This window comes from Mesoplodon bidens, assembly GCF_964165515.1.
Source record: "Mesoplodon bidens genome assembly, chromosome: 1".
NCBI classification, from domain to species: Eukaryota; Metazoa; Chordata; class Mammalia; order Artiodactyla; family Ziphiidae; genus Mesoplodon; species Mesoplodon bidens.
In genome coordinates this window covers 114,062,133-114,086,459 of record NC_138176.1, presented here as the reverse complement: position 1 = coordinate 114,086,459, position 24,327 = coordinate 114,062,133, and the positions used below count along the sequence as shown (strand labels likewise).

General features: G+C 35.8%; 2 protein-coding genes across 4 annotated transcripts in view; both read left to right on the top strand.

Moving 5' to 3' along the window:
- The window catches only part of ERO1B (endoplasmic reticulum oxidoreductase 1 beta), a 66,810-nt gene extending 42,924 nt beyond the window's left edge, over positions 1-23,886 (top strand). Inside the window, exons 9-18 of one of the 3 annotated variants that reach the window (XM_081225658.1) lie at positions 3,583-3,594; positions 7,287-7,313; positions 10,671-10,763; positions 10,876-11,122; positions 11,941-12,010; positions 14,224-14,310; positions 15,298-15,431; positions 20,641-20,693; positions 22,397-22,440; positions 23,350-23,886. In XM_081225658.1, the coding sequence (XP_081081784.1) occupies positions 3,583-3,594; positions 7,287-7,313; positions 10,671-10,763; positions 10,876-11,122; positions 11,941-12,010; positions 14,224-14,310; positions 15,298-15,431; positions 20,641-20,693; positions 22,397-22,413 (740 nt within the window). In that variant the 3' untranslated portion in view covers positions 22,414-22,440; positions 23,350-23,886. Of the gene's footprint in view, positions 1-3,582; positions 3,595-7,286; positions 7,314-10,670; positions 10,764-10,875; positions 11,123-11,940; positions 12,011-14,223; positions 14,311-15,297; positions 15,432-20,640; positions 20,694-22,396 lie in introns of all 3 variants that reach the window. The other 2 variants (XM_081225657.1, XM_081225659.1) reach the window with 2 other exon arrangements.
- On the top strand, positions 5,336-6,532 carry LOC308612889 (mortality factor 4-like protein 1). The gene has a single exon (XM_081225682.1). It carries the CDS (start codon positions 5,401-5,403, stop codon positions 6,370-6,372), a length of 972 nt encoding a protein of 323 aa, XP_081081808.1. The 5' UTR covers positions 5,336-5,400; the 3' UTR covers positions 6,373-6,532.
- Positions 23,887-24,327: the final 441 nt, after the last annotated feature.

Genomic DNA, 24,327 nt, shown 5'->3' with positions numbered 1-24,327 from the left:
CATTTTGAGTTTATTTTTGTGTATGGTGTTAGGGAGTGTTCTAATTTCATTCTTTTACATGTAGCTGTCCAGTTTTCCCAGCACCACTTATTGAAGAGACTGTCTTTTCTCCATGGTATATCCTTGCCTCCTTTGTCATAGATTAGTTGACCGTAGGTGACTATCTCTGGGCTTTCTATCTTGTTCCATTGATCTATATTTCTGTTTTTGTGCCAGTACCATATTGTCTCGATTACTGTAGCTTTGTAGTATAGTCTGAAGTCAGGGAGTCTGATTACTCCAGCTCCACTTTTTTCCCTCAAGACTGCTTTGGCTATTCGGGGTCTTTTGTGTCTCCATACAAATTTTAAGATTTTTTTGTTCTAGTTCTATAAACAATGCTAGTGGTAATTTGATAGGGATTGCATTGAATCTGTAGATTGCTTTGGGTAGTATAGTCATTTTCACAATATTGATTCTTCCAATCCAAGAACATGGTATATCTCTCCATCTGTTGTTATTATCTTTAATTTCTTTCATCAGTGTCTTATAGTTTACTGCATACAGGTCTTTTGTCTCCCTAGGTAGGTTTATTCCTAGATATTTTATTCTTCTTGTTGCAGTGGTAAATGGGAGTGTTTCCTTAATTTCACTTTCAGATTTTTCATCGTTAGCATATAGGAATGCAAGAGATTTCTGTGCATTAATTTTGTATCCTGCAACTTTACCAAATTCATTGATTAGCTCTAGTAGTTTTCTGGTGGCATCTTTAGGATTCTCTATGTGTAGTATCATGTCATCTGCAAACAGTGACAGCTTTACTTCTTCTTTTCCAATTTGTATTCCTTTTATTTCTTTTTCTTCTCTGATGCTGTGGCTAGGAATTCCAAAACTATGTTGAATAATAGTGCTAAGAGTAGGCAGCCTTGTCTTGTTCCTGATCTTAGAGGAAATGCTTTCAGTTTTTCACTGTTGCGAATGATGTTTGCTGTGGGTTTGTCATATATGGCCTTCATTATGTTGAGGTAGGTTCCCTCTGTGCTCACTTTCTGGAGAATTTTTATCATAAAAGGGTGTTGAATTTTGTCAAAAGCTTTTACTGCATCTGTTGAGATGATCGTATGGTTTTTACTCTTCAATGTGTTAATATGGTGTATCACATTCATTGATTTGCATATATTGAAGAATCCTTGCATCCCTGGGATAAATCCCACTTGATCATGGTGTTTCATCCTTTTAATGTGTTGTTGGATTCTGTTATTTTTGTTGAGGATTTTTGCATCTATATTCATCAGTGATATTGGTCTGTAATTTTCTTTTTTTGTAGTATCTTTGTTTGGTTTTGGTGTCAGGGTGATGGTGGCCTCATAGAATGAGTTTGGGAGTGTTCCTTCCTCTGCAATTTTTTGGAAGAGTTTGAGAAGGATGGGTGTTAGCTCTTCTCTAAATTTTTGATAGAATTCACCTGTGAAGCCATCTGCTCCTGGACTTTAGTTTCTTGGAAGATTTTAAATCACAGTTTCAATTTTATTACTTGTGATTGGTCTGTTCATACTTTCTGTTTCTTCCTGGTTCCATCTTGGAAGGTTATACCTTTCTAAGAATTTGTCCATTTCTTCCAGGTTGTCCATATTATTGGCATAGAGTTTCTTGTAGTAGTCTCTTAGGATGCTTTGTATTTCTGCAGTGTCTGTTGTAACTTCTCCTTTTTCATTTCTAATTTTATTGATTTGAGTCCTCTCCGTCTTTTTCTTGATGAGTCTGGCTAATGGTTTATTAATTTTGTTTATCTTCTCAAAGAACCAGCTTTTAGTTTTATTGATTTTTGCTATTGTTTTCTTTGTTTCGATTTCATTGATTTCTGCTCTGGTCTTTTAACTTAGGGTTTTGTTTGTTCTTTTTTCTCTAGCTCCTTTAGGTGTAAGGTTAGATTGTTTATTGGAGATTTTTCTTGTTTCTTGAGGTAGGCTTGTATAGCTATAAACGTCCCTCTTAGAACTGCTTTTGCTGCATCCCATAGGTTTTGGATCATCGTGTTTTCATTGTCGTTTGTCTCTAGGTATATTTTGATTTCCTCTTTGATTTTTTCAGTGATCTCTTGGTTATTTAGTAACATATTGTTTAGCCTCCATGTGATTGTGTTTTTTTCCCTGTAATTCATTTCTAATCTCATAGCTTTGTGGTCAGAAAAGACGCTTGATATGATTTCAATTTTCTTAAATTTACTGAGGCTTGATTTGTGACCCAAGATGTGATCTATCCTGGAGAATGTTCTGTGCGCACTTGAGAAGAAAGTGTAATCTGCTCTTTTTGGACGGAATGTCCTATAAATATCAATTAAATCTATCTGGTCTGTTGTGTCATTTAAAGCTTGTGTTTCCTTATTAATTTTTTGTTTGGAAGATCTGTCCATTGGTGTAAGTGAGGTGTTATCTGTCCATTGGTGTAAGTGAGGTGTTTAAGTCCCACACTATTATTGTGTTACTGTCAATTTCCTCTTTTATAGCTGTTAGCAGTTGCCTTATGTATTGAGGTGCTCCTATGTTGGGTGCATAAATATTTACAATTGTTTTATCTTCTTATTGGATTGATCCCTTGATCATTATTTAGTGTCCTTCCTTGTCTCTTGTAACATTCTTTATTTTAAAGTCTGTTTTATCTGCGTATTGCTACTCCAGCTTTCTTTTGATTTTCATTTGCATGGAATATCTTCTTCTGTCCCCTCACTTTTAGTCTGAATGTGTCCCTAGGTCTGAAGTGGGTCCCTTGTAGACAGCATGTATATGGGTCTTGTTTTTGTATCCATTCAGGAAGCCTGTGTCTTTTGGTTGGATCATTTAATCCATTCACGTTTAATGTAATTATCGATATGCATGTTCCTAGTACCATTTTCTTAATTGTTTTGGGTTTGTTTTTGTAGGTCCTTTTCTTCTCTGTGTTTCCCACTTATATAAGTTCCTTTAGCATTTGTTGTAGAGCTGGTTTGGTGGTTAATATTCTTAACTGTGTTTCTTCCACACTATTCCTGGCTTCCACAGCTAGCTTTCCAACAGCTTTTTTCCAAAAATGAAATTTTCTATCAGAATTCCACATGTAAAGCTAATCAAGACAGGGCTACTGTGGAGCCTGAAAGCCCAGCCTTCTGGCCTCTCCCCCACATTTAGGCAGCCCCATAACCCCTGCAGGGATGCTTTCACTGACTAGAGTTTGGGAAGTGCTTTTATTAAGATGAATATGTGCTGAGGAGCAGTAACTTAAGAAAGAAAAGTACTCCAGTCTGGAAACACATGTTCAGAGAGTTGTGTGCATAATGATTAAAGGAGTGACTGTGTGTTTGTTAATTATTGAAACTATTGGTCTTTATGATTGTTTAGTTACTCTCTGATACTATTTATTGCATAAAACATATGTGAAAATCTTGTACTCTTTGGCTTGTATTCTTATTAAGAAGTCTTATTTACAGGGTAACTACACACTGAGCAAGGTTCATGGTATAATTAATAGTTTAACACATAGTAAGTTTTAATCCCATAAATAAATAGGATTGGAATCTGAACTGTGTAAGACATTTTCTAAAATCTTGTCTATTATTTTGTCTTTCAGGAGAAGATGATGGTAAGTTAAAAGTCTCATTTTATGTTTGCTTCAAATGTAGAAGAAATGCCCTTAATGATCAAAATTTGATTTTTTCCTGTTTTTAATTCAAAAGAAAGTATCCTATTTTTTTTCAGAAAATAGCTACCAATCAATGGTGGCCAAAAAAATAAGAGTGTTTTTTATAATTTAAAGTTACCCTATGTTAGGGACTTCCCTGGTGGCGCAGTGGTTAAGAACCTGCCTGCCAGTGCAGGGGACACGGGTTCTATCCCTGGTCCGCGATGATCCCCCATGCTGTGGGGCAACTAAGCCTGTGCGCCACAACTATTGAGTGTGTGCTCTAGAGCCCACAAGGCACAACTACTGAAGCCTGTGTGCCTGGAGCCCGTGCTCCACAACAAGAGCAGCCACCGCAATGAGAAGCCCGTGCATTGCAACAAAGAGTAGCCCCCGCTCGCCGCAACTAGGGAAAGCCCGCGCACAGCAACAAAGACCCAACACAGTCAAAAATAAATAAATAAATAAATTTATTTTAAAAAATAAAGTTGCCCTATGTGTCAAGGGCACTGTGATGAGCATTGTAAAGGATAGAAAAATGTATAAAACGTGCCTTCCCTCTAGGAGCTAAAAATATGTATAGTAGGAATGATCAGCACTGTACATAAGTGATAATAAAGAAGTATTACATACATAGTACAACAGTAGGTGGTGTAGCTCTTCAGAGGTAGAACAGATCCTGCCTCACTGGGAAAATTTACTGGAGGAGGTGGCATTTGAGATGGACTTGAATGATGGACTGATTTAAAGCCTGTAGAATTGGATAGTGTGGGCTACTTGGATGACAGTATGGACCAAGGGGTTGAGAAAGGAAAAACAAGGCATGTTTGGGGAGTGTAGGAAAGACCTTCATATATGGGGTAATTTAAAATTAGAAAGATGAGTAGAGGCCAGATTATTGAGGACCTTAGGAGCTAGACTTTTCCTGTTAGCAGCTGGGGCTTTTTGAGTAAACAAGTGAGATAATGAATGATGTTTTGTGTAAGAGTATCATCTAAGAGTATCATCTAAGTAAGAGTATGTTGAATGAATGATTCTCTAGGAAGATGTTTGTGTTGTTTTGCTAAGGGTAAAGACTCTCAGGAGGTGGTAATTCCCCACCATCTAATTTGTCCCCTGGACTCCTTGCTCAACTCACCTACGTGTTGAGTTTTTATCATCGTGCTTTGCTTTTCGCAATTAAAATAAGGATGAGTAACTTAGGAAGTATAGTAACTGTTTTTATCTTTATTGACTGCCATTTTTCTTTTCACTCAGAACAATATTGAGCTAGAAATAGTTCTCTTAGCATAGTACACAAGGAAGGCCGCTTCATATTCTGGTTGTTAACTTTTCTGAAGAATTATTTTGAAAACTTAGGGAACTTTTTTATTATCTCTTAAAACTTAGTAGTTTTAGATAATTGAGGAAATATATTTAGGTTTATTGCTCAGGAAAAATGGAATTAATAATTTGATTTTCATATTAATTATAATTCACTTTTTTCTGGAAGTTTTGAATAATACTATGGTTATCAACTAAAGCAAATTTAAGATTGTTTCTCCTCATACTTATGGATATTTAAGCCTTCAAGTGAATAAGGTTTACATAATATTTTGACTGGAAGTTTTCTCAAAAATTTTACAAGTCGAAATCGGGCCCAGGATGTAGAGTTGGCAGTGGCTGACGGCGCGTCTGACGCGCAGTTGGGTGGGGTAGAGAGTAGGGGGCGGTAGTCGGGGGTGGTGGGAGAAGGAGGAGGCGGCGGCGGCGGCGAATCACTTATAAATGGCGCCGAAGCAGGACCCGAAGCCTAAATTCCAGGAGGGTGAGAGAGTGCTGTGCTTCCATGGGCCTCTTCTTTATGAAGCAAAGTGTGTAAAGGTTGCCATAAAGGATAAACAAGTGAAATACTTTATACATTACAGTGGTTGGAATAAAAATTGGGATGAATGGGTTCCAGAACGCAGAGTACTCAAATACGTGGACACCAATTTGCAGAAACAACGAGAACTTCAAAAAGCCAATCAGGAGCAGTATGCAGAGGGGAAGATGAGAGGGGCTGCCCCTGGAAAGAAGACTTCTGGTCTGCAACAGAAAAATGTTGAAGTGAAGACAAAAAAGAACAAACAGAAAACACCTGGAAATGGAGATGGTGGCAGTACCAGTGAGACACCTCAGCCTCCTCGCAAGAAAAGGGCCCGCGTAGATCCTACTGTTGAAAATGAGGAAACGTTCATGAACAGAGTTGAAGTTAAAGTAAAGATTCCTGAAGAACTAAAACCATGGCTTGTTGATGACTGGGACTTAATTACCCGGCAAAAACAGCTCTTTTATCTTCCTGCCAAGAAGAATGTGGATTCCATTCTAGAGGATTATGCAAATTACAAGAAATCTCGAGGAAACACAGATAATAAGGAGTATGCTGTTAATGAAGTTGTGGCAGGGATCAAGGAATACTTCAATATAATGTTGGGCACTCAGCTGCTCTACAAATTTGAGAGACCACAGTATGCTGAAATCCTCGCAGATCACCCTGATGCGCCCATGTCCCAGGTGTATGGAGCGCCACATCTACTGAGATTATTTGTACGTATTGGAGCAGTGTTGGCCTATACACCTCTGGATGAGAAGAGCCTTGCTTTATTACTGAATTATCTTCATGATTTTCTAAAATACCTGACAAAGAACTCGGCAACTTTGTTTAGTGCCAGCGATTATGAAGTGGCTCCTCCTGAGTACCATCGGAAAGCTGTGTGAGGCGCTTATACTCACGCTTGTTTGGATCTCTGTAAACACATTTTTGTTTATTAGTCCTTCTCTTGTACAAATGATGTACTTTGGAAATGTTAGTGTATAACAGAAGTGATGTTTGTTTTCTGTTTGATTTTAAACAGAAAATAAAAGGGGTTACAGCTCCTTTTTTCTTTTCTTTTTTCATTTCAAAGTTGCTACCAGTGTATTCAATGATGGACAACAGAGAGACGTACTGTAGAGTGTTTTATTGCTTAGTTGACAAAGCTGCTTTTGAATGCTGGTGGTTCTATTCCTTTGACACTACGCACTTTTATAATATGTGTTAATGCTATATGACAGAATGCTCTGATTCCTAGTGCCAAAGGTTCAATTCAGTGTGTATAACCTAACACACTCATCCATTTGTGCTCCCCCCTTTTTTTTATGGTGCTTACAGTAAAGAGCCCATCCTTTGCAAGTCATCCATGTTGTTCCTTAGGCATTTTATCTTTGCTCAGATTGTCAAAGAATGGTGGCTTGTTTCATGGTTTTTGTATTTGTGTCTAATGCACGTTTTAACATGATAGACGCAATGCATTGTGTAGCTACAGTTTTCTGGAAAAGTCAATCTTTTAGAAATTGTTTTGCAGATCTTCAATAAATTTTTTCTTTAAATTTCAAAAAAAAAAAAATTTTACAAGTCAAAATGTCATTTATAAGAACTTTTTCCCAAAACTACTTCAGTAACGTTTGGACTTTATTTTCTAGAACCATATGCCTATTTTTCCATTACACATGAGCAGTGGACATATTCCTTAATCTGTCATGAGAAATATTTTATAGACTTAATTTATTCTTATTTCTGAATGACCATTTAAACATTTTCACCCAATTCTGTGTGTGTGTATAATTTTGATTGTTTTTGTTTTGTTTTTTAGGAGAATCGTTCTACACGTGGCTAGAAGGTAAATTTAATGTCTGCATTTTAAATTTATTGGCATCTTGCAAAAAATGAATTTATTTAATATATATTTGTAAGTTTTAGGATTCATTAAATCTTGACAGTGTTTGAAAGAAAATAACATGTTTTAGGTTATTATAGTTTAGGATAAAATTATTTGAAAATTTTGAGGATACTGGTCAGCTAAAAACCAGTGTTGTGGAAATATACAGGGCAGATGTGGTCATGAGGGTTCCAGAACTGGTTCCCAGTCTTATTTCCATTCTGTATGTAATATTCATCCAAACTACTTTTCTAGCAACCACTATGCAAGTCTGTTTTTTTAAGTAGAGGCATTCTTTTTGGAAGGAAGTACTTTTTTTTATATATGAAATTAAGGGAAGATGAATTTGAATTCAGGTTTTAAACATGTTTACACATATAGTCTAAACTTGTCTAACTAAAGGATAAAGTAATATAGATCCCAATATATCACATACCTTCGCATTCTTATATTTTCTAGTGTGAAATTATGAAATATTATTAATGGAAAGCTGAAACATTCTAGGATTTTAACAACTTTGGTTAATAACTGGATATGTGATGCTTTTAAAAATTTTACCAAATTGCCATTAATTTATGAAACCAAAAGTTCAAATATATTAATGAAAGATAAGCAAGTTGAATGACACTGGAAAATGGATATTTCATAGCCATAACCTTATAGGAACTCTACTGAGTTAAACTAAGCACTTAATTCCATTTTATCTTTGTTAATCAGTCGTGTTAACTTATGAACGTGATTTCTCTTTGTTTTTTAATGAACTTTTTTCTTTTTTTTTTTTTTTGGCTGTGTTGGGCCTTCGTTGATGCACACGGACTTGCTCTAGTTGCGGCGAGCGGGGGCTACTCTTTGTTGCGGAGCGCGGGCTTCTCGTTGCGGTGGCTTCTCTTGTGGAGCATGGGCTCTAGGCACGCGGGCTTCAGTAGTTGTGGCACGTGGGCTCAGTAGTTGTGGCTCACGGGCTATAGAGCTCAGGCTCAGTAGTTGTGGCGCCTGGGCTTAGTTGCTCCGTGACATGTGGGCTCTTCCTGGACCAAGGATTGAACCTGTGTCCACCGCATTGGCAGGCAGATTCTTATCTACTGCGCCACCAGGGAAGCCCAATGAACTTTTTTTTTTTTTTTTTGTGGTACGTGGGCCTCTCACTGTAGTGGCCTCTCCCGTTGAGGAGCACAGGCTCCGGACACACAGGCCTAGCGGCCATGGCTCACGGGCCCAGCCGCTCCACAGCATGTGGGATCCTCCCGGACTGGGGCACGAACCCGTGTCCCCTGCATCGGCAGGCGGACTCTCAACCACTGCACCACCAGGGAAGCCCCAATGAACTATTTTTGATGTGCAAATACTGCTAGGAATTATACTGATAAATGGCCAATGTGGGAAGAGATGCTTGTCTTTGTTTAATTAGCTTTATTTTAAGAGCACAAATTGTGAAAAGTAGTATTTAGGTTAAAAGAGGTGGTCAGAGACTCTGCATATTGATCATGGAGGATGAGAATGAAATTTATGGGCAGTATCGGATTCTAGGGTATACTATATCAACCACTCTCCTAGTATCCTATTGATGGTAGTCTCTGAATATTGATACACAGTCCAACGAGCACTCGTATTTATAGGCAACTGGCTCAACTTTTCTGAGATTCAGTTTCCTGATCTGGGGCACGAGAGTGGCACTAGCCATCCAGCTTACCTACACTGTAGATGATGCCTGTGAAAACTGCTTCGAAAATCACTAAACAATGTACAAATGCCAAATAATAGTGTTACAATATATCTAGCCCTTTTGTGAGAGAAAAAGTTATATATTGATGTCCTGTAATTCAGTTGATGAAAATGAATTTGAATGAAATTAAATCCAGAAGAGGAAGAGGAGAACCACTTTCTAAATTGAATAGTTGGATTTGCCAGGCATTAGGGCTGGCAGCAGACCGCAGGCAGGGAGCACCTCTCCAGCACTTTCTGCTAAGAGTGTTGTGTGTCTTCTTGGTGCATTCACTTGGCTCACCTTTTTATTATTAAGATTTTGCTCGAAGTTACCTAATTTTCACAGTTTACAGAAGTACATATCTACTCCTTCCTTCTCTCTTACCACCCATGCCCTTTTAGGTAAGGGGCTTTGTGGGCTTTGCAAATTAGATTCCCTCCTAGTTTTCATGTTCTCATTTTTAGGCATATGAATTTTCATGAGCTTTGCTTTGCCTGTTTTCCCTTCTCTTGTCTTTAGATATTTTACTGCTTAGAGAAGTAGGTTGGAAGGAAGAGAAAGTGAACTTCAAATCTGATCATTTTGGTACTTGATAACAGATATGATTAAAAGTTTTACTAGAGAAGTTAATACCTAATGTTTTATCAAAGTTATTCACATTGTTTATATCCCTTGGTACCATAAACATTCAAATTTGGCCATATACTTTTATGAAGAAGCCACAAAATAGAACTGAATTTCTACCTTTTGGTCTCTATCCGTGGTGATGAGAATGTTCTAGGAAGAATTCTGAATTAGCGAATGAGATCTCAAAATAATTATCTTTTCCTATTAGAAGCTACTTGCTTCAGAGCCATGGAGGCAGGGGATGGATAGGATGGTGAAATTATCTTGACCTCTGTTTTGAGCAAAAGCCTGTGTGGCTTAAGAAGGCTACATAAAATAAATTTCCATCATATTCCTGAACTCCATCTTGATACGGTTTTACTCACATAGTAAATAATCACACTTTTTTTTTTAATTGGCTGAAACTCCTGGATGTCTGTTTTCCAAGTTTTTCCTCCTTACCTGTGGAACATACAGTTAAGTAGAATTAGAGAATTCCAGGGCAAAGGATTAATAGGAACCACTAAAGAATCTGGAGGAAGGAGAGAAATAGAATTCAGTCTCTTCTTCCTCCACTAACAAGTAGGTTCAAATAAAGAACATCTATAGGGAAAGGAAAAGGAGAAACAGCTATTGTTATGCCAAAGCAGTGACTTTATATCTGCTTTAGTTTAGCCTAAACCACAAAAAATCTGTGCTGTTGCCTTCTGGGTAACATGAGGACTTTTCCAAGTGCATCCATAGTGTTTGGACCTCCAGTAGCCCAGACATTTGTATCTTATTCTGCACTAAGTTATCATACTCAGTTAACTCCATTCTGAAGTCAGAATCTCATTTTATCTTCTAGTGATAGTATCTCAATCTAATTATTTTATATTAGTCCTTGATTTGTTTTTAATGTCCTCAAATCTTAACTTTAAAAATAAGCCCATGTACCTAATCCTCTTGATTCAGTATTTTTGTTATCTAAATGGATGTGATTTCTTTTTCAATATTTTTCTGAATAGGTTTGTGTTTGGAGAAAAGAGTCTTCTATAAGCTTATATCGGGACTTCATGCTAGTATCAATTTACATCTATGTGCAGATTATCTTTTGGAAGGTAATCAGATTTTTTATATTAGTATAAAAATTGTTGGGGAAAAATACATATTCTCTATAGAGCAAAAATCCTGTTTATTAAGAGTGTATAATATATTTCTCTTTCTCTTTAGAAACCTGGGGTAAACCTACCTGGGGACCTAATATGAAAGAATTTAAACGCCGCTTCGACCCTGTGGAAACCAAGGGAGAAGGCCCAAGAAGGCTAAAGAATCTGTACTTTTTATATTTAATTGAGCTTCGAGCTTTATCAAAGGTGGCCCCTTACTTTGAGCGCTCAATTGTCGATCTTTACACTGGAAATGTAAAAGAGGATGCTGACACAAAAACCCTTCTACTGAATATCTTTCAAGATACAAAGTAAGAATTGAATTGTCAGTGATCTGAAATTCTCCACTCTGTAGTTGAGTGAGGTAGTTCTTGAAATATTGATACAACAAAAACTGACTCCTGAAAATTAATTAGGAAGAGGGAGAATTAGAACTGAGAAGGAAAGTGTTCCATAGAATGGCAGCATTTTAAAGATACTTCTAAAAATGTTGACTGAAAAGCGTCTATAAAGCTTTGTTGCATAAACTTTCACACTTGAGAATAGGCTGTATTTTTAAATATAACTTTAAATTTTATGTAGTACCAAAATTTAACGCTACTTTACTGTTCTTTCTACCAATTTTGTATTCTTCCAGTTGCTATTTAAATTCAGATGGTAATAGGTGCTAGCATAAGGATAGATTACCTAAGAGGACATTAGCCTTACGTTCTACAATATAACCTTTAAAAAAAAATCCTGGGTGTATAAAACTGCACTTTACTGGTTGTTAAAAATGAGCACAGAGGAGAGTTGGGTTAAGAAATGTCTAAGGTAAATTATGCATTAAATTTTTTAAAATGTTTTAAAATGTTGAGTTTTGTACATTTTTTCACACAAATTGTTTTTAGTTAATTTTTAGGTTATTTTTGTCACGTAATTTCTTCAAAACATTACACTCTCATAAATTACAAAGCCCTCTTTATCTTGCCTTACTCTTTGATTGAATAGTTTAAACTGTTTGCCACCTTCCCACGTTACCAAACCTTACACATGAGTAAATTCTGAATATTAAATATTTGTAGGGATAGAAAATTCTACCAGAGCTTGAATTTTTCATCTGTAGCTTATAATATTTTCATTTCATTAGGTCCTTTCCCATGCACTTTGACGAGAAATCCATGTTTTCAGGTGACAAAAAGGGGGCCAAATCGTTAAAGGTAAGAAATTCTTGGCTGGGGGACTGGGTGGGGAACAGTTTACTGGTTGTGTTTTAATCCTGTTCATCTGAACTTTCTTTCCCAGTTCACCATCTTGTTGGTCTGATTGGATTTTACTATAAATGATACAAAAAGCTCTTTCTCAATTCCTTTCTCCTTTCTAGTTTGCCCAACTGCTTAGTGAATCCTCAGTCATACCTCTCTGACTAATGACACCTTTGTACATGTCTTTTCAAAAGGCATTATTTTGAAAGTTTTCTTACTTTCTTTTCTTTCATTTACTTATTGCTGTTTTGATGCGTCTTAAAGAAAATCATGCACTGTTAGCCACTTTGAAGGCAGTAAATAGTATATTTTCTAATGTTTACTTTACAAAATGTTACGGTTTTGAAACTATTATGTTTTTGTCCTAATGGACTAACATATAAGGCAAAAATTACCTGTTGACCTGTGATGTCAGAAGGAGACTATATTTTAGGAACATTATGCAACTTCATGTTATAAGCACTTGGTTTTCATTTGCTTACAGTAATTAAGGAATACGTTGTACCCTTACAGTGTTCATAAAAGTATTTGAAATTGACTGGCAAATAGTCTTCTACCACAGCTCCACAATTTTTTATATGCGATTCTGAAATCCAAAAAGCTCCAAAAACTGGAACATTTTTCTTATGTTTGGTACAAATTAATTTGTTAGCAAAACCTAACCTGAACTGGTGTAAGGATATTTGTAGTGTTTTTTAAAAATTCTGCTTTGTATGAATATTCTTACATTTTGTTGCAAAAACAATCATGTATTTGATTACAGGGTGTTGCCATACACTCTGGTGGGATGTTTCATAATATATAGTGTGTGTACCACATTTCTAAAATCTCAAAAATTCTGAATTCTGAAACACATTTGGCCCCGAGATGTTTCAGATGTGGATATGCTACAAGAATGAATACATTAGTAAGAGTTCCTTGGTATTTCTGAAATGAAGTAATTTAGCCACAACTATATTTTAGTTTTGGAAGGTTGTTTTGTTTTATGGTTGTTTTAGAGGTATATTAGTATTACAGTATTTAACATAATGCTAATTCATTTTTGTAATGCTTCCTATTTTCTTAGTGTTTATACAAATATTATACTTCTGATCAAGACAACTATAATTACATATCTTTTTATAGATGAGGAAGGTAAGACTGAGAACAGAGTAAGGTTTCACAGCTAGCTTTCAAGTTATAAAATGCTGGAAATTTGGTTTCCTGTTTTTCAAAGGTGTAGAAAGCAGAATATAAGTCCATTTTTCCATCTGCTCCAAAGAACATGAATTACATGAGAATGGAGAGCAAAGGAGTTTTTGTGTTCTATTTATGTTGTCTTTCTTTTGGCCAAGGTATTGATTCCTCCAAACGCTTTAAGTTTTCGGGTGACTCACTCCAGCTCTTTGCAATAAAATGTTTACTTCGGTGCAATAAAATGATTTTTATTTTCTATGTTTGCCCTGTGAAAAAGATGAGGAAACTTCCTCTTAGCTAGTTTTGTCCTCAGAGAAGGTGAGACTGACCTTAGAGTCACAGAAACCCATGCACAGATGCTCACAGGCATCTAACTGTGTGGGAAACTAATTCAGCAAAAGTCAAGGATCCAGTAAGTAAGCATCCCTGGAGAAGCTGCATTAGCTAATGTGGGGGACTGTAAGATCACAGACCCCTTGTATAGCCCTGTGATCATCGGTGCTGTTGGGGAGTACGTGTTATAAACATGGTGTGGTCCTAAGGAGAGAGAGATGGACACTGATTATTGTTCTAGGACTAGCTTTCTGATTTAGACTCACACAAAACAATGCCTCAGAAATAAATGAAACATAATATAGATGTATTTACCACTGGTTGTACACAGATATCAAATGGAAGCAGCAGTTAAGCTCCTTCAAAGTAAAAACCGTGTATTATTTACTTTGGTGTCCCCTGTAAGGGTACATGTTGGTGCTTTGCATGGAGTGGCCCCTCAATCAAAAGTTCATTGAATTAATATGTAGAATGAATTTTATAAACTGCTATTAATGTTAGCTGTTTTATGTGCCATGTTGTGCTATACAAATTCAAATACTTCATTGTTGAAAAACACAACTCATTCATTAATAAGCTTCAAAATTTTATTATAATTCAGGCAAATGCAGTTTAATTTTAAATGTCTGATTAGAATGAACATGTGTTCTGCTTGTTAGGAGGAATTCCGGTTACATTTCAAGAATATCTCCCGTATAATGGACTGTGTTGGATGTGACAAATGCAGGTTATGGGGGAAATTACAGGTTTGTGTGTTGTCTTCTGTTTTGAAACTATTACTAACCTTAAATTTCTCCACTGAGAAGTTGAAAGTTTTTACTAAAATGTCCTCATTGTTCATTGAATTAGAAATCCAAAGTGTTTTTATTCATAAAAACAATTAATATTAGACTCTGTTATATGTGTATGTATTAGGATGTTTTTTCTGTTATTGTAGGTTAATGATTTTAGTTTTATTGTATCTGTTTCTGTTGGTACAATCTCAGATTCATTTTTGGAGTTGGTGGTTATAAATAGAGTGTATTGGTATTTTATATACCTATATAAAAGGTAAAATATAATTATATAAGAAAATTAATTATCAAATTTTGGTCACTGAATTTGTATCAATGATCAAAAGAAGGAGGCCCCCTAGTCACAAAATAGGAAAGTTCTGCCCAGCAGGCCCATTTACCTAAATACTTCAGTGTAAAAAGGATTGTGTGATTGTTTTCTCTTATCTTTTTACGAAGATGATATTAAGTCATAGAAAGTCAAGAGACAGAATTTTTTTAATGGAGGCTACACTGAAATCAGGTTTTTCTTTTTCTGTTACTAATAATTGAGAAATTATTAAGTGTAGGTATCACTATACCTATAAACTTATACTAATTTCTAAGTTTTGAATTGTTAGGGGCTATAAAGAATGCTTTCAGAGTTACATATTGAACACAGTAATCCTAATGTGATATTTTCTACGTTAAAAAACGGCATTTTCGTCATTTGGAATAGTAGGATATGTATCCAAAAACTGTTAAACTATTCAGATTTCCTTAACAGCTTAGATAAATTTATCATATGCATAATCTGTGAGGAAGTAGAAACTATATTTTACATAGTTGAACATTTTGGTGAAAAGTGCAGTTCATATGAATTTCCTGACGTCTCATCACAGTGACTGAGTATTCCTTTAAACCTTTAAAGCAGTTATTATTGTATGAATTTAATTGAAAGTTTATCACTATTTTCTTTAGACTCAGGGTTTAGGAACTGCCCTGAAGATATTATTCTCAGAAAAAGAAATCCAAAAGCTTCCAGAGAACAGCCCATCTAAAGGCTTCCAACTCACTCGACAGGAAATAGTTGCTCTTTTAAATGCTTTTGGAAGGTAAGAACTGTTTTCATAGTGAAGACTTTTGATTCCCCTGCTGGTTTCAACAAAATGCAAAGATCATCCTCTTTGCTAAAGTAGTCTGTTTTGCTTTGTTTTGTTGACAAAGAGGGAGCATTATTGTCATATAGTATCGTACCTGCACTCACAAGCCAGTTTCTCTACAGGTTACAGGAAAAAGTAATAGTTTCAAATTGCCAGCATTTCCCAGTTTGCCTTCTCAATTTTGTGGGGAAATATTCTTCTAATAAAATTCTCTTTAGCTGGTTTTAACTCGTTCAAGTACAATAGCAGGAGTAAGGAGAGTTTGGCTCAGAAGGTGAGGAAAGAAAAAGACATTAAACCTTTCAGCTGCTCTGTGTCTTAATCTGAGGAGGCATTTTTCTTTCACTCATTCTTCCTCCATTGTTTTCTGTGTATGTACATACAGTTTGCTTTTTGTTTATACCACAGATGGTTTCAAAAATAATTTGAATTTGCCTACAGAGATACATGCAGTACCAACTAAGTGAAGAATACAGAAGAGAAGGAAAAGAATCATAGAAAATCAGAGAAAACAATACTATACTGCCCTGGGAAAAAAGGCAAAGTCAAATCAAGGAAGAATTAAAAAAAAAATAAAGAAAGAACAAAGTAATACAGAGATTATTATGTTTTCTTAACATGCATTTTTCAGTTAAAAAGAGGCAGTTAGGGCTTCCCTGGTGGTGCGGTGGTTGGGGGTCCGCCTGCCGATGCAGGGGACACGGGTTTGTGCCCTGGTCCGGGAAGATCCCACATGCCGCGGAGTGGCTGGGCCCGTGAGCCATGGCCACTGAGCCTGCACATCCGGAGCCTGTGCTCCGCAATGGGAGAGGCCACAGTGGTGAGAGGCCTGCGTACTGCAAAAAAAAAAAAAAAAAAAAAAGAGGCAGTTAAATTAAAATAAATTAATTGCCCCTTTCCCATCTTAATAGCAAAGATTTCACCTGTTGTTCCCCTGTATTTAAAGATGACCACGTAGGTTGAGATTTCAAACACAAGATAGACATAGCGTGTCCACTGGTAATTGGTGTTTCATGAGAAATTCAGTCCACCCACTAATGAGGCTTGTAGTAAGATAAAATAGGAGAAGCTGAATTAAATTATTTGAAATTTAAATGAAAAAAGATTTTAATCAATTTAAACACTTTTAATTGAAGAATAGTTGATGTACAGTATTATGTTATAGGTGTACAGTATAGTGATTCACAGTTTTTAAAGGTTATACTCCTTTTATAGTTATTATAAAATGTTGGCTATATCCCCCGTGTTGTACAATGTATCCTTGTAGCTTATTTTATACATAGTAGTTTGTACCTCTTAACCCCCTACCCCTATGTTGCCTCTCCCCAGTGGTAACCACTAGTTCTCTATATCTGGGAATCTGCTTCTTAAAATGTATTTAAATCTAAATAAAATTGAGAAAGAAGCAGATGTTAACTTCCTCAAAGTTTCTCTGCATCTCACAAGGAATTATTCGCAAATGCAACCCTTCCAGCTAAGTTCTCTAACTAGAGCCTGCTAGTACCTTTTATTGCTCCCTAGAGAGTACTGGACTCAGAATCAGGTCCTAGCATTCTGGAATCCTGGCCCTGCCATTTACTGGCAGCATGAGCTCAGGTATATCACTCCTTTCTCCCATTTTGTTTCCTTTCTCTGTATAATGAAGAGGAGTAAAAACCTTTCTCACAGAGTTAACATGAAGATAAAACGAGGTCCTGTGTGACACTTTTAAATCACAAGACGCTACCTGAAGTCCATGGCAATGGTGGGCATGGGGATGGTGATTTACAAACACCATTGGATGTTTAGTGCCCTAATATCTTCAGTACTTAAAAAATTGTCTTATTGTTTTTATGGCTAGACTAGATGTGAGAAACCTTTCTTTTCTTAAGGGTAATGACACTCAGGGTGGGATGGTTACACAAACAAGGTACAGCCTAATTTAATCTCCCTTTTCCTCCCCACGGAAAACAAATAACAGCCATCTGCTTTTTAAATCTCTTTTAAAATATTCATCTTTCTTTCCCCCTAATTATTAAAGTAATTCATGGTCATTATAGAAAATCTGGAAAAACAAGTGAAAGTGTAATTTAGCAAATAAATTTAAAAATCACTCATAACCCTACCACCTAGGACGATTTCAACATTTGGCTTTTTTTTTTTATTATTAATTAATTTATTTATTTATGGCTGTGTTGGGTCTTCGTTTCTGTGCAAGGGCTTTCTCTAGTTGTGGCAAGTGGGGGCCACTCTTCATCACAGTGTGCGGGCTTCTCACTACTGCGGCCTCTGTTGTTGCGGAGCACAGGCTCCAGAGGCGCAGGCTCAGTAGCTGTGGCTCACGGGCCTAGCCGCTCCGAGGCATGTGGGATCCTCCCACACCAGGGCTCAAACCCATGTCCCCTGCATTAGCAGGCAGATTCTCAACCACTGCGCCACCAGGGAAGCCCTTGGCGTATTTTTTTTTTTTTTTTTTTTGCGGTACGCGGGCCTCTCACTGCTGTGGCCTCTCCCGCCGCGGAGCCTGTGGACGCGCAGGCCCAGCGGCCACGGCTCACGGGCCCAGCCGCTCCACGGCACGTGGGATGCCCCCAGATCGGGGCACGAACCCGTGTCCCCTGCACTGGCAGGCGGACTCCCAACTACTGCGCCACCAGGGAAGCCCCCTTGGCGTATTTTTAATGTGTATTTTCCCACTACTTATATGTAAAAAATTTATGTACATGTGTGTGTGTGTGTACATATTTACAGAGTTAAAACCATACATTTTGTATGCTTTCTTATCCTGTTTTACTTGGCATTACATTTAATCATTTCCCAATATTATTAAAATTTTTTTCATAAGTTATTTTTTTCTTTTTTATTGAGGTATAATTGACATACAGCATTGTATTAGTTTCAGGTGTCCAACATAATGACTCAATATTTGTATATGTTGCAAAATGATCACCACAGTAAGTCTAGGTAGCATCCATCACCACACGTAGTTACAGAGTTTTTCTTCTTGTGATGAGAACTTTTGAGATTTACTCTTTTAGCAACTTTTAAATACATAAGCACTATTTTTAATATAGGCCAATATTCTGTTATATGGATATACCACAATTTTAGTCATTCTTTTATTTCTTAGTCAAGTTTAACTGTTTCCTTCATATGTATTCTATACATTTCTTACTTTTTCCTTAAAAATATTACAGTTCTTAATAATTGTTAATGAGATATGTTCATTGTATCTTCCACCTTATTATCAGTTCATTTAAATAGTAAATGATTCTGGCTGCACTAACACAAAAAATTATTGTTACACTTTGGGAGGGTTTGTGCATTCGTTCCTGTTAAGTGAATTGGTAGTTTTCTTGGTCTGACAACCTATATAATACAATTCTGCCTCAATTAGGGCAGCCAGGACAGCATTGCTTTGTCATGTGATGCTAGTGGGCAGAGACATACAGGGAGCATTGTCTTTGGTTCTGGCCAAGGAAGGCTGGGAAATGTGGTTTCTTTATCTTGAATACTTTGCAAATGTCTTTCCTACACTAACAGCCATTTTTTGATAGTTTCAACATTTATATCAAATGGCTTATTTTCCAGGGAACAAATTAATATACCTGTTGGCTATTAAAATATATTTTAGTATCCCTCTAAAAGTACCGGTAAAGCAGTAGGTAAATGCAGGTACGCTCTGTGCCTTCCTGTGTCTGTCTTAGAATAATAATAGGGAACGTGGAAAATCTCTCTTGTGTAATAAATTGTGAGGTCTGGAATGCATCTTCACAGAGACTCTGGTCCCATATAGTGCTGGCGAGTTTGTACTCCCCGCGTAAAAGGTAACCTACAGTTAATTTGTATGATAACCTTTGAGTTTTCTGACACTCTTCATTCTGTATCTAAATCAGACTTTGAGCATACTTTTTTCATTGTTTTTTTCAGCTGCTGCTCTTTACTAAGCTCTCTTTTCTTTAGTTATGGACCTTAGTTTCTACCGTATCTTCATATGTATTTTGATAGTTTTTTTTAAAAACAGGTACTTTGAGGTACAGCATATGATTTTACACATTTATTTTGTTTAATAATCATAATGTTTTTTCATAATAAGTAAACACTGTTTCAGTCCTCTAATATTCTGAGGATTAGAGTAAGAATTCATTTTCTGTTAATCCTACAGCTTGTAAGAATATAAAGAAAATGTTTTTGAGACCATAAAGGACATAGATTTTTTTTGAGGACATATGGTCTTGGGATCTGATGGTTGGTTAGAACCCACCTACTCTACTAGCTGAGCAACCTGGGAAAATTACTTGATTTATTTGAGCCTCATTTTTCCTAAAATGTAAAATCAGGGTTAATTTTATCTACCTTGTGGATTTTTTTTAAACAATTAATGAGATTATATCTGTGATGAGCTTAGAATATTGCCTACCATACTTTAAGCTCTCATTATAAGAAAAGCTGTTATTTATTAAGTTCTTAAAGAAATGAGCTCAGTACTGCATTCTACATTATCTTAAGCTATAGAAAGAAAAACATTAGATTTTTATTGTATCAACCCTGAATTGTACCTAAGAATAATTGAGCTTATAGAATTTTTTTTTTTTATGATTTCCATTCTAGAGTTTTACTTCTGGGTCTGGGCTCAGAAGCATTTCATTCATTTATTCACTCAATAATAATTTATTGAACACTATAAATATGGGTGGATGGAGGGCGCAGGGATTCATCAATAGACAGAATAAATAGAACCTGTATCTTTGTGTTAAAACAAATTAGTGTTTGGGTTAAAACAAATCAATGTTTGGGGAACAACAAGAAAGAAGCGGATTTGGAGAGTAGTGTGCAAAATGAATTTATAAGGCCAAATGTAAATGATTTGAGATTCTTTATTGTAATGAATTATCATACCACTGTTCCCATCATTAATCTAGAATCTGTTGATACTATGAAGTAACTGGCTTCCTCTGCCCCTTCTAAACCAAGACTAACGAACTACAGCTCTGTGTTCTGTCAGTCTTTAATAATTATAGAATATGCACGTTTAAAAATGGAAGCTTCACTGCTCAGTGTTGTTTACATCATTTCATTTTCGATTTTGCTTTCAAATTGTAGCCCATATAACAGCATCAGTAATTTGAAATGTGTACACATCATATTAGCTGTGCTAATATGCTTTTTTTTTCTCTTGTAGGCTTTCTACAAGTATAAAAGAGTTACAGAATTTCAAAGTCTTATTACAAAACAGTAGGTAATAGAGGCTTTTATATGTCTAATTAGAGACATAAAGTGACTGTGTGAAGCCTTTTTAGTCTTGGACATTTCAGCAGAAGGAGACTAATCTTCAGACTTCAAGAATTCTGAACTCTTAAAGAGAAAATTCAAATGTTCACTTGAATATTTATGCTTCTTAATAGATTATCAATGAGACACATTTGTAAAGGAAGTATATACTTTTAAAACATGTAAACTACACTGATTCTGTATTTAATTCCATGTGTTTCCATCTGTTGAATATTCTGCTGTTCCATTTGTTTAGAATTGGCTTTGTGCTTATTCTGTTATTTCCAGCTGTCAAACTTAAATGACTATGTCTCCATCTGAATAATACTGTTAACTAGTCTATTATGGAAAAGGAGAGCTAGGGAGCAAATGTTGCTTAGGGCAGGTATCAGTGACAAAAATTTGTCAGTGATTTTTAAATGTATTTTTAGCCTTGCCTAGCTCTGTGTGTCACTTTCTGTAATATGGAAGTGTCAGCGTGATCAATGACCCTTTCAATGTATAGTTATAGTAGTTACTTAAGAATCCCCAAGACTTCAATTTCATTGGTTTTTATTGAAGATTTTAGGTGGTGGTTGTTGTGTTTTGCTTTGGTCTAAAGGGCCTGCTTCGGCAAAGGTGAATAAGTAATATCCCATGCTACCCAGCCAGATTTCATGTGCCTGCAGTGGGCTGGCTCAAGAGGATTCTTTACTTAGAACCTGTAAATCAGTTGCTATTGATTGTGTGTTTCTTTGCCCCTACTCCAATTTTAGAAATTTTTGTTTAAGAAAATAAACCAAAAAAAATCGCATAAATACTTATTTAACAGTTTCCATCTTGATAAAATTTGAATGGAATTATATGGATTTATAACACCAAATGAAAACATTATATACACAAAACTTACTATTTTAAAGTAAGCATTTTTAAAGGATTTTATTTCAGAATACAGTCTATGCAATCCTCTTTCAATCTGATTTTCTTTGGTAGGGTATTTAAGTAGATAAATTAATTCATACCTTCTCTAAGCTTCCCCTTTCCCCACCTTTTCTTTTTTAGTTCTTTGTATATAAATGGTACTTCATGTGACTTGTACCAACAGATGACTTCATAAGTCCTAAACTGTCATTTTTTAAACCTGGGATTTAAATATCCTTAATATTTAAAATATTATTTTAAAAGGTGTTAGTATATATAATGTGATTAATTTGAAAGGTTGCATCTGTGTAGAAGTAGTGCGGGTATCAGTCTTTCATGAAGTAAATAAGTGCTCTTAAACCCATATCTTATCCTGCCAAAGTCTGAATGTGTTCATTGATGATTTTTAGTGGCATATTTTAACTTGTATTTAGTTGGCTTATCCCTCTTTTAAAAATACTTAGCTGTCCCTTGGAGGGCTATGGTTTGAGGGAGTAAGATCTCACTATTTAATTATTTTCTTACCCCATTTCTAACCTTTATAGACCTGGAGTTTTCATGTTGTTGTTGATAGTGGTGGTATTTTTTTTAAGTTGAATAAAACAAGCTGACTTGGTTGGAGCCTCCTCTACTTTTTCTTTTCATTTTTAGGGATGCAAGTTATTGTCTGGTGGGAGAGGGGGACCTTCAGGTAAATTTGTCTAAAAAGTGAATATCTAAGTAATCTTGCTGGTAAATTAATAAGAATTTTTCTTAATGTTTTTCAGAGTCTAAGAAAATGTGAATGTTTTGCACTTTGTCTATTATTACTGTAAGTTTAAAAATCTTTTTGGTAGTGTTACTTCACCGTTCCCTCAGTTAAAGATAAAGCCTATTATTTAAGCTCTATTTCCTGGAGAAGATCTTTGGTCATTTCTATTTCTTGCTTCTTTCCTTTACTGTGATTTGTTTCAAGCTTAGTTAAAATTGTGTGTTAGAGTGAGTTCTAGGAATTAAAAGATCTAGTTAGGGTAAAAAGTTCTTTTAAAGGTTTTAACAGATCTTTCACTACCAAGAAAATAAACAAATGAAGTATTCTTAAGCTGAAATCTATTTGATTAACTTTATTTTACCATAAATTAGATTGTGGCAGGCAGCCTACATTTTTGTGTATGTGTGTGCTTTTTAAATTAATGTGTAAGTGATAGGAATCTTTGTTTTGTGAGCCTGGTGATGTCTTATGGTCCTTGTGATATAAACTTTTTTCCAACTCACATACCTTTTTGTTGTCACATGATACTAGAGTACCGACTGCATTGTGAAAATGCTTGCCTGGCAATAATACCTCTTGGCATTTTGTCTTTATCTCATCACCTAATTTAAAAGTCTAACACTTGATAATATAACTTGACAGAAATGATTGTACCAGCTGATAAAGTAATGACAATGAAGAAAAGGAAAATATTCCTTCCTTCAATGGCATGAGTTTATTTTTTTTCTTAAGTGGCATCTGTGTAAGTTAGAAATACTGTATATTAAAACTGGTAAATTTAAATGTTTCTCTTGTGTTGATTCTTAGATTATGAGGAAGATAAGACAGAATATTAGTAATGGTTTTTACAGTTTTGAAATCTGATAAATCCAACGTTTTATTTTGACATTTTAACGTTGTGAATTACTCAGTACTTACAGTCTCTGTACGTATATGAAACACTGTGCCATGTTTTCCAACTTTATCTAGGTGCCACTGTATATTAAAAAGGACAGCTATTTTGATCTCCGTCAGCATTGCCTTCATCTGGAAATCTGGGAACAGTTCACAGTAAACCTCTCAGCAGTTTGCAAACTGAAGTACCTGCAGAAACCATAGCTATTCACCAAAATACAGACTGGGTGCATGGTACCATGGAAATTATTTGGTAAAACAAAACAACATAGACACACACCAAATTTACATGTACTCTATTTTAAGTAACATCTACAGGTGCAGCTTTGATTTTGAATAGAATTCCAAATAATTTGCTGTTGTACCCACCAGATTATAGAAAATGTGAATTAAAGTAAATGTTTCTGCCATCTTCCTATCTTGTTCTTTTTTTTTTTAACCCCCTTTTAAATGTTTCCTTTTATGAGATGAAAACTTGGTTATAATTTGTGGCGAAGGGAGAAACTAAGTAGTCTGTGGTTCTTTTTAAAATCATAATTGCACTCATTGGCAGCCACTGTTGAAGGGTTTTGCATGGATTATTTATCTTCTCAGCAACCCTAGCAGGTAAGTACAATTACTTCTCTGTTTTTAAATACGAAAACTGAGGATAAGAGAGGCTAAGTAACTTATCCATAGTCAGACATTCTAGGTTGTGGGACTAGAATTTGAAAATAGAAAGCCTGACTCTATAGAGTCTCAGCTCAGAAGGTGGTGTATTTGTGTTAGTTTATAGTGTATTTTGTGTTAATTAGTTATAAATTGTTAGTTTATTACCATGCAACTAAACACTGGGGACTTCTGGCATCTTTTGATTGGTATTGAGTCATAAAGCTTTTTAAATATACTTATTTTATTTTTTGGAAAGGTAATAACATTCACATGGTTCAAAAACCAAACAATATACAAAGCTCTACAGTGGAACGTCGTCTTTCTTGGGCCCAACTTTCCGTACTGGGCATCCTTCCCCTGCCCTCACCATCAGTAACCTCTGTGCTTGGTTTCTTATGTTTC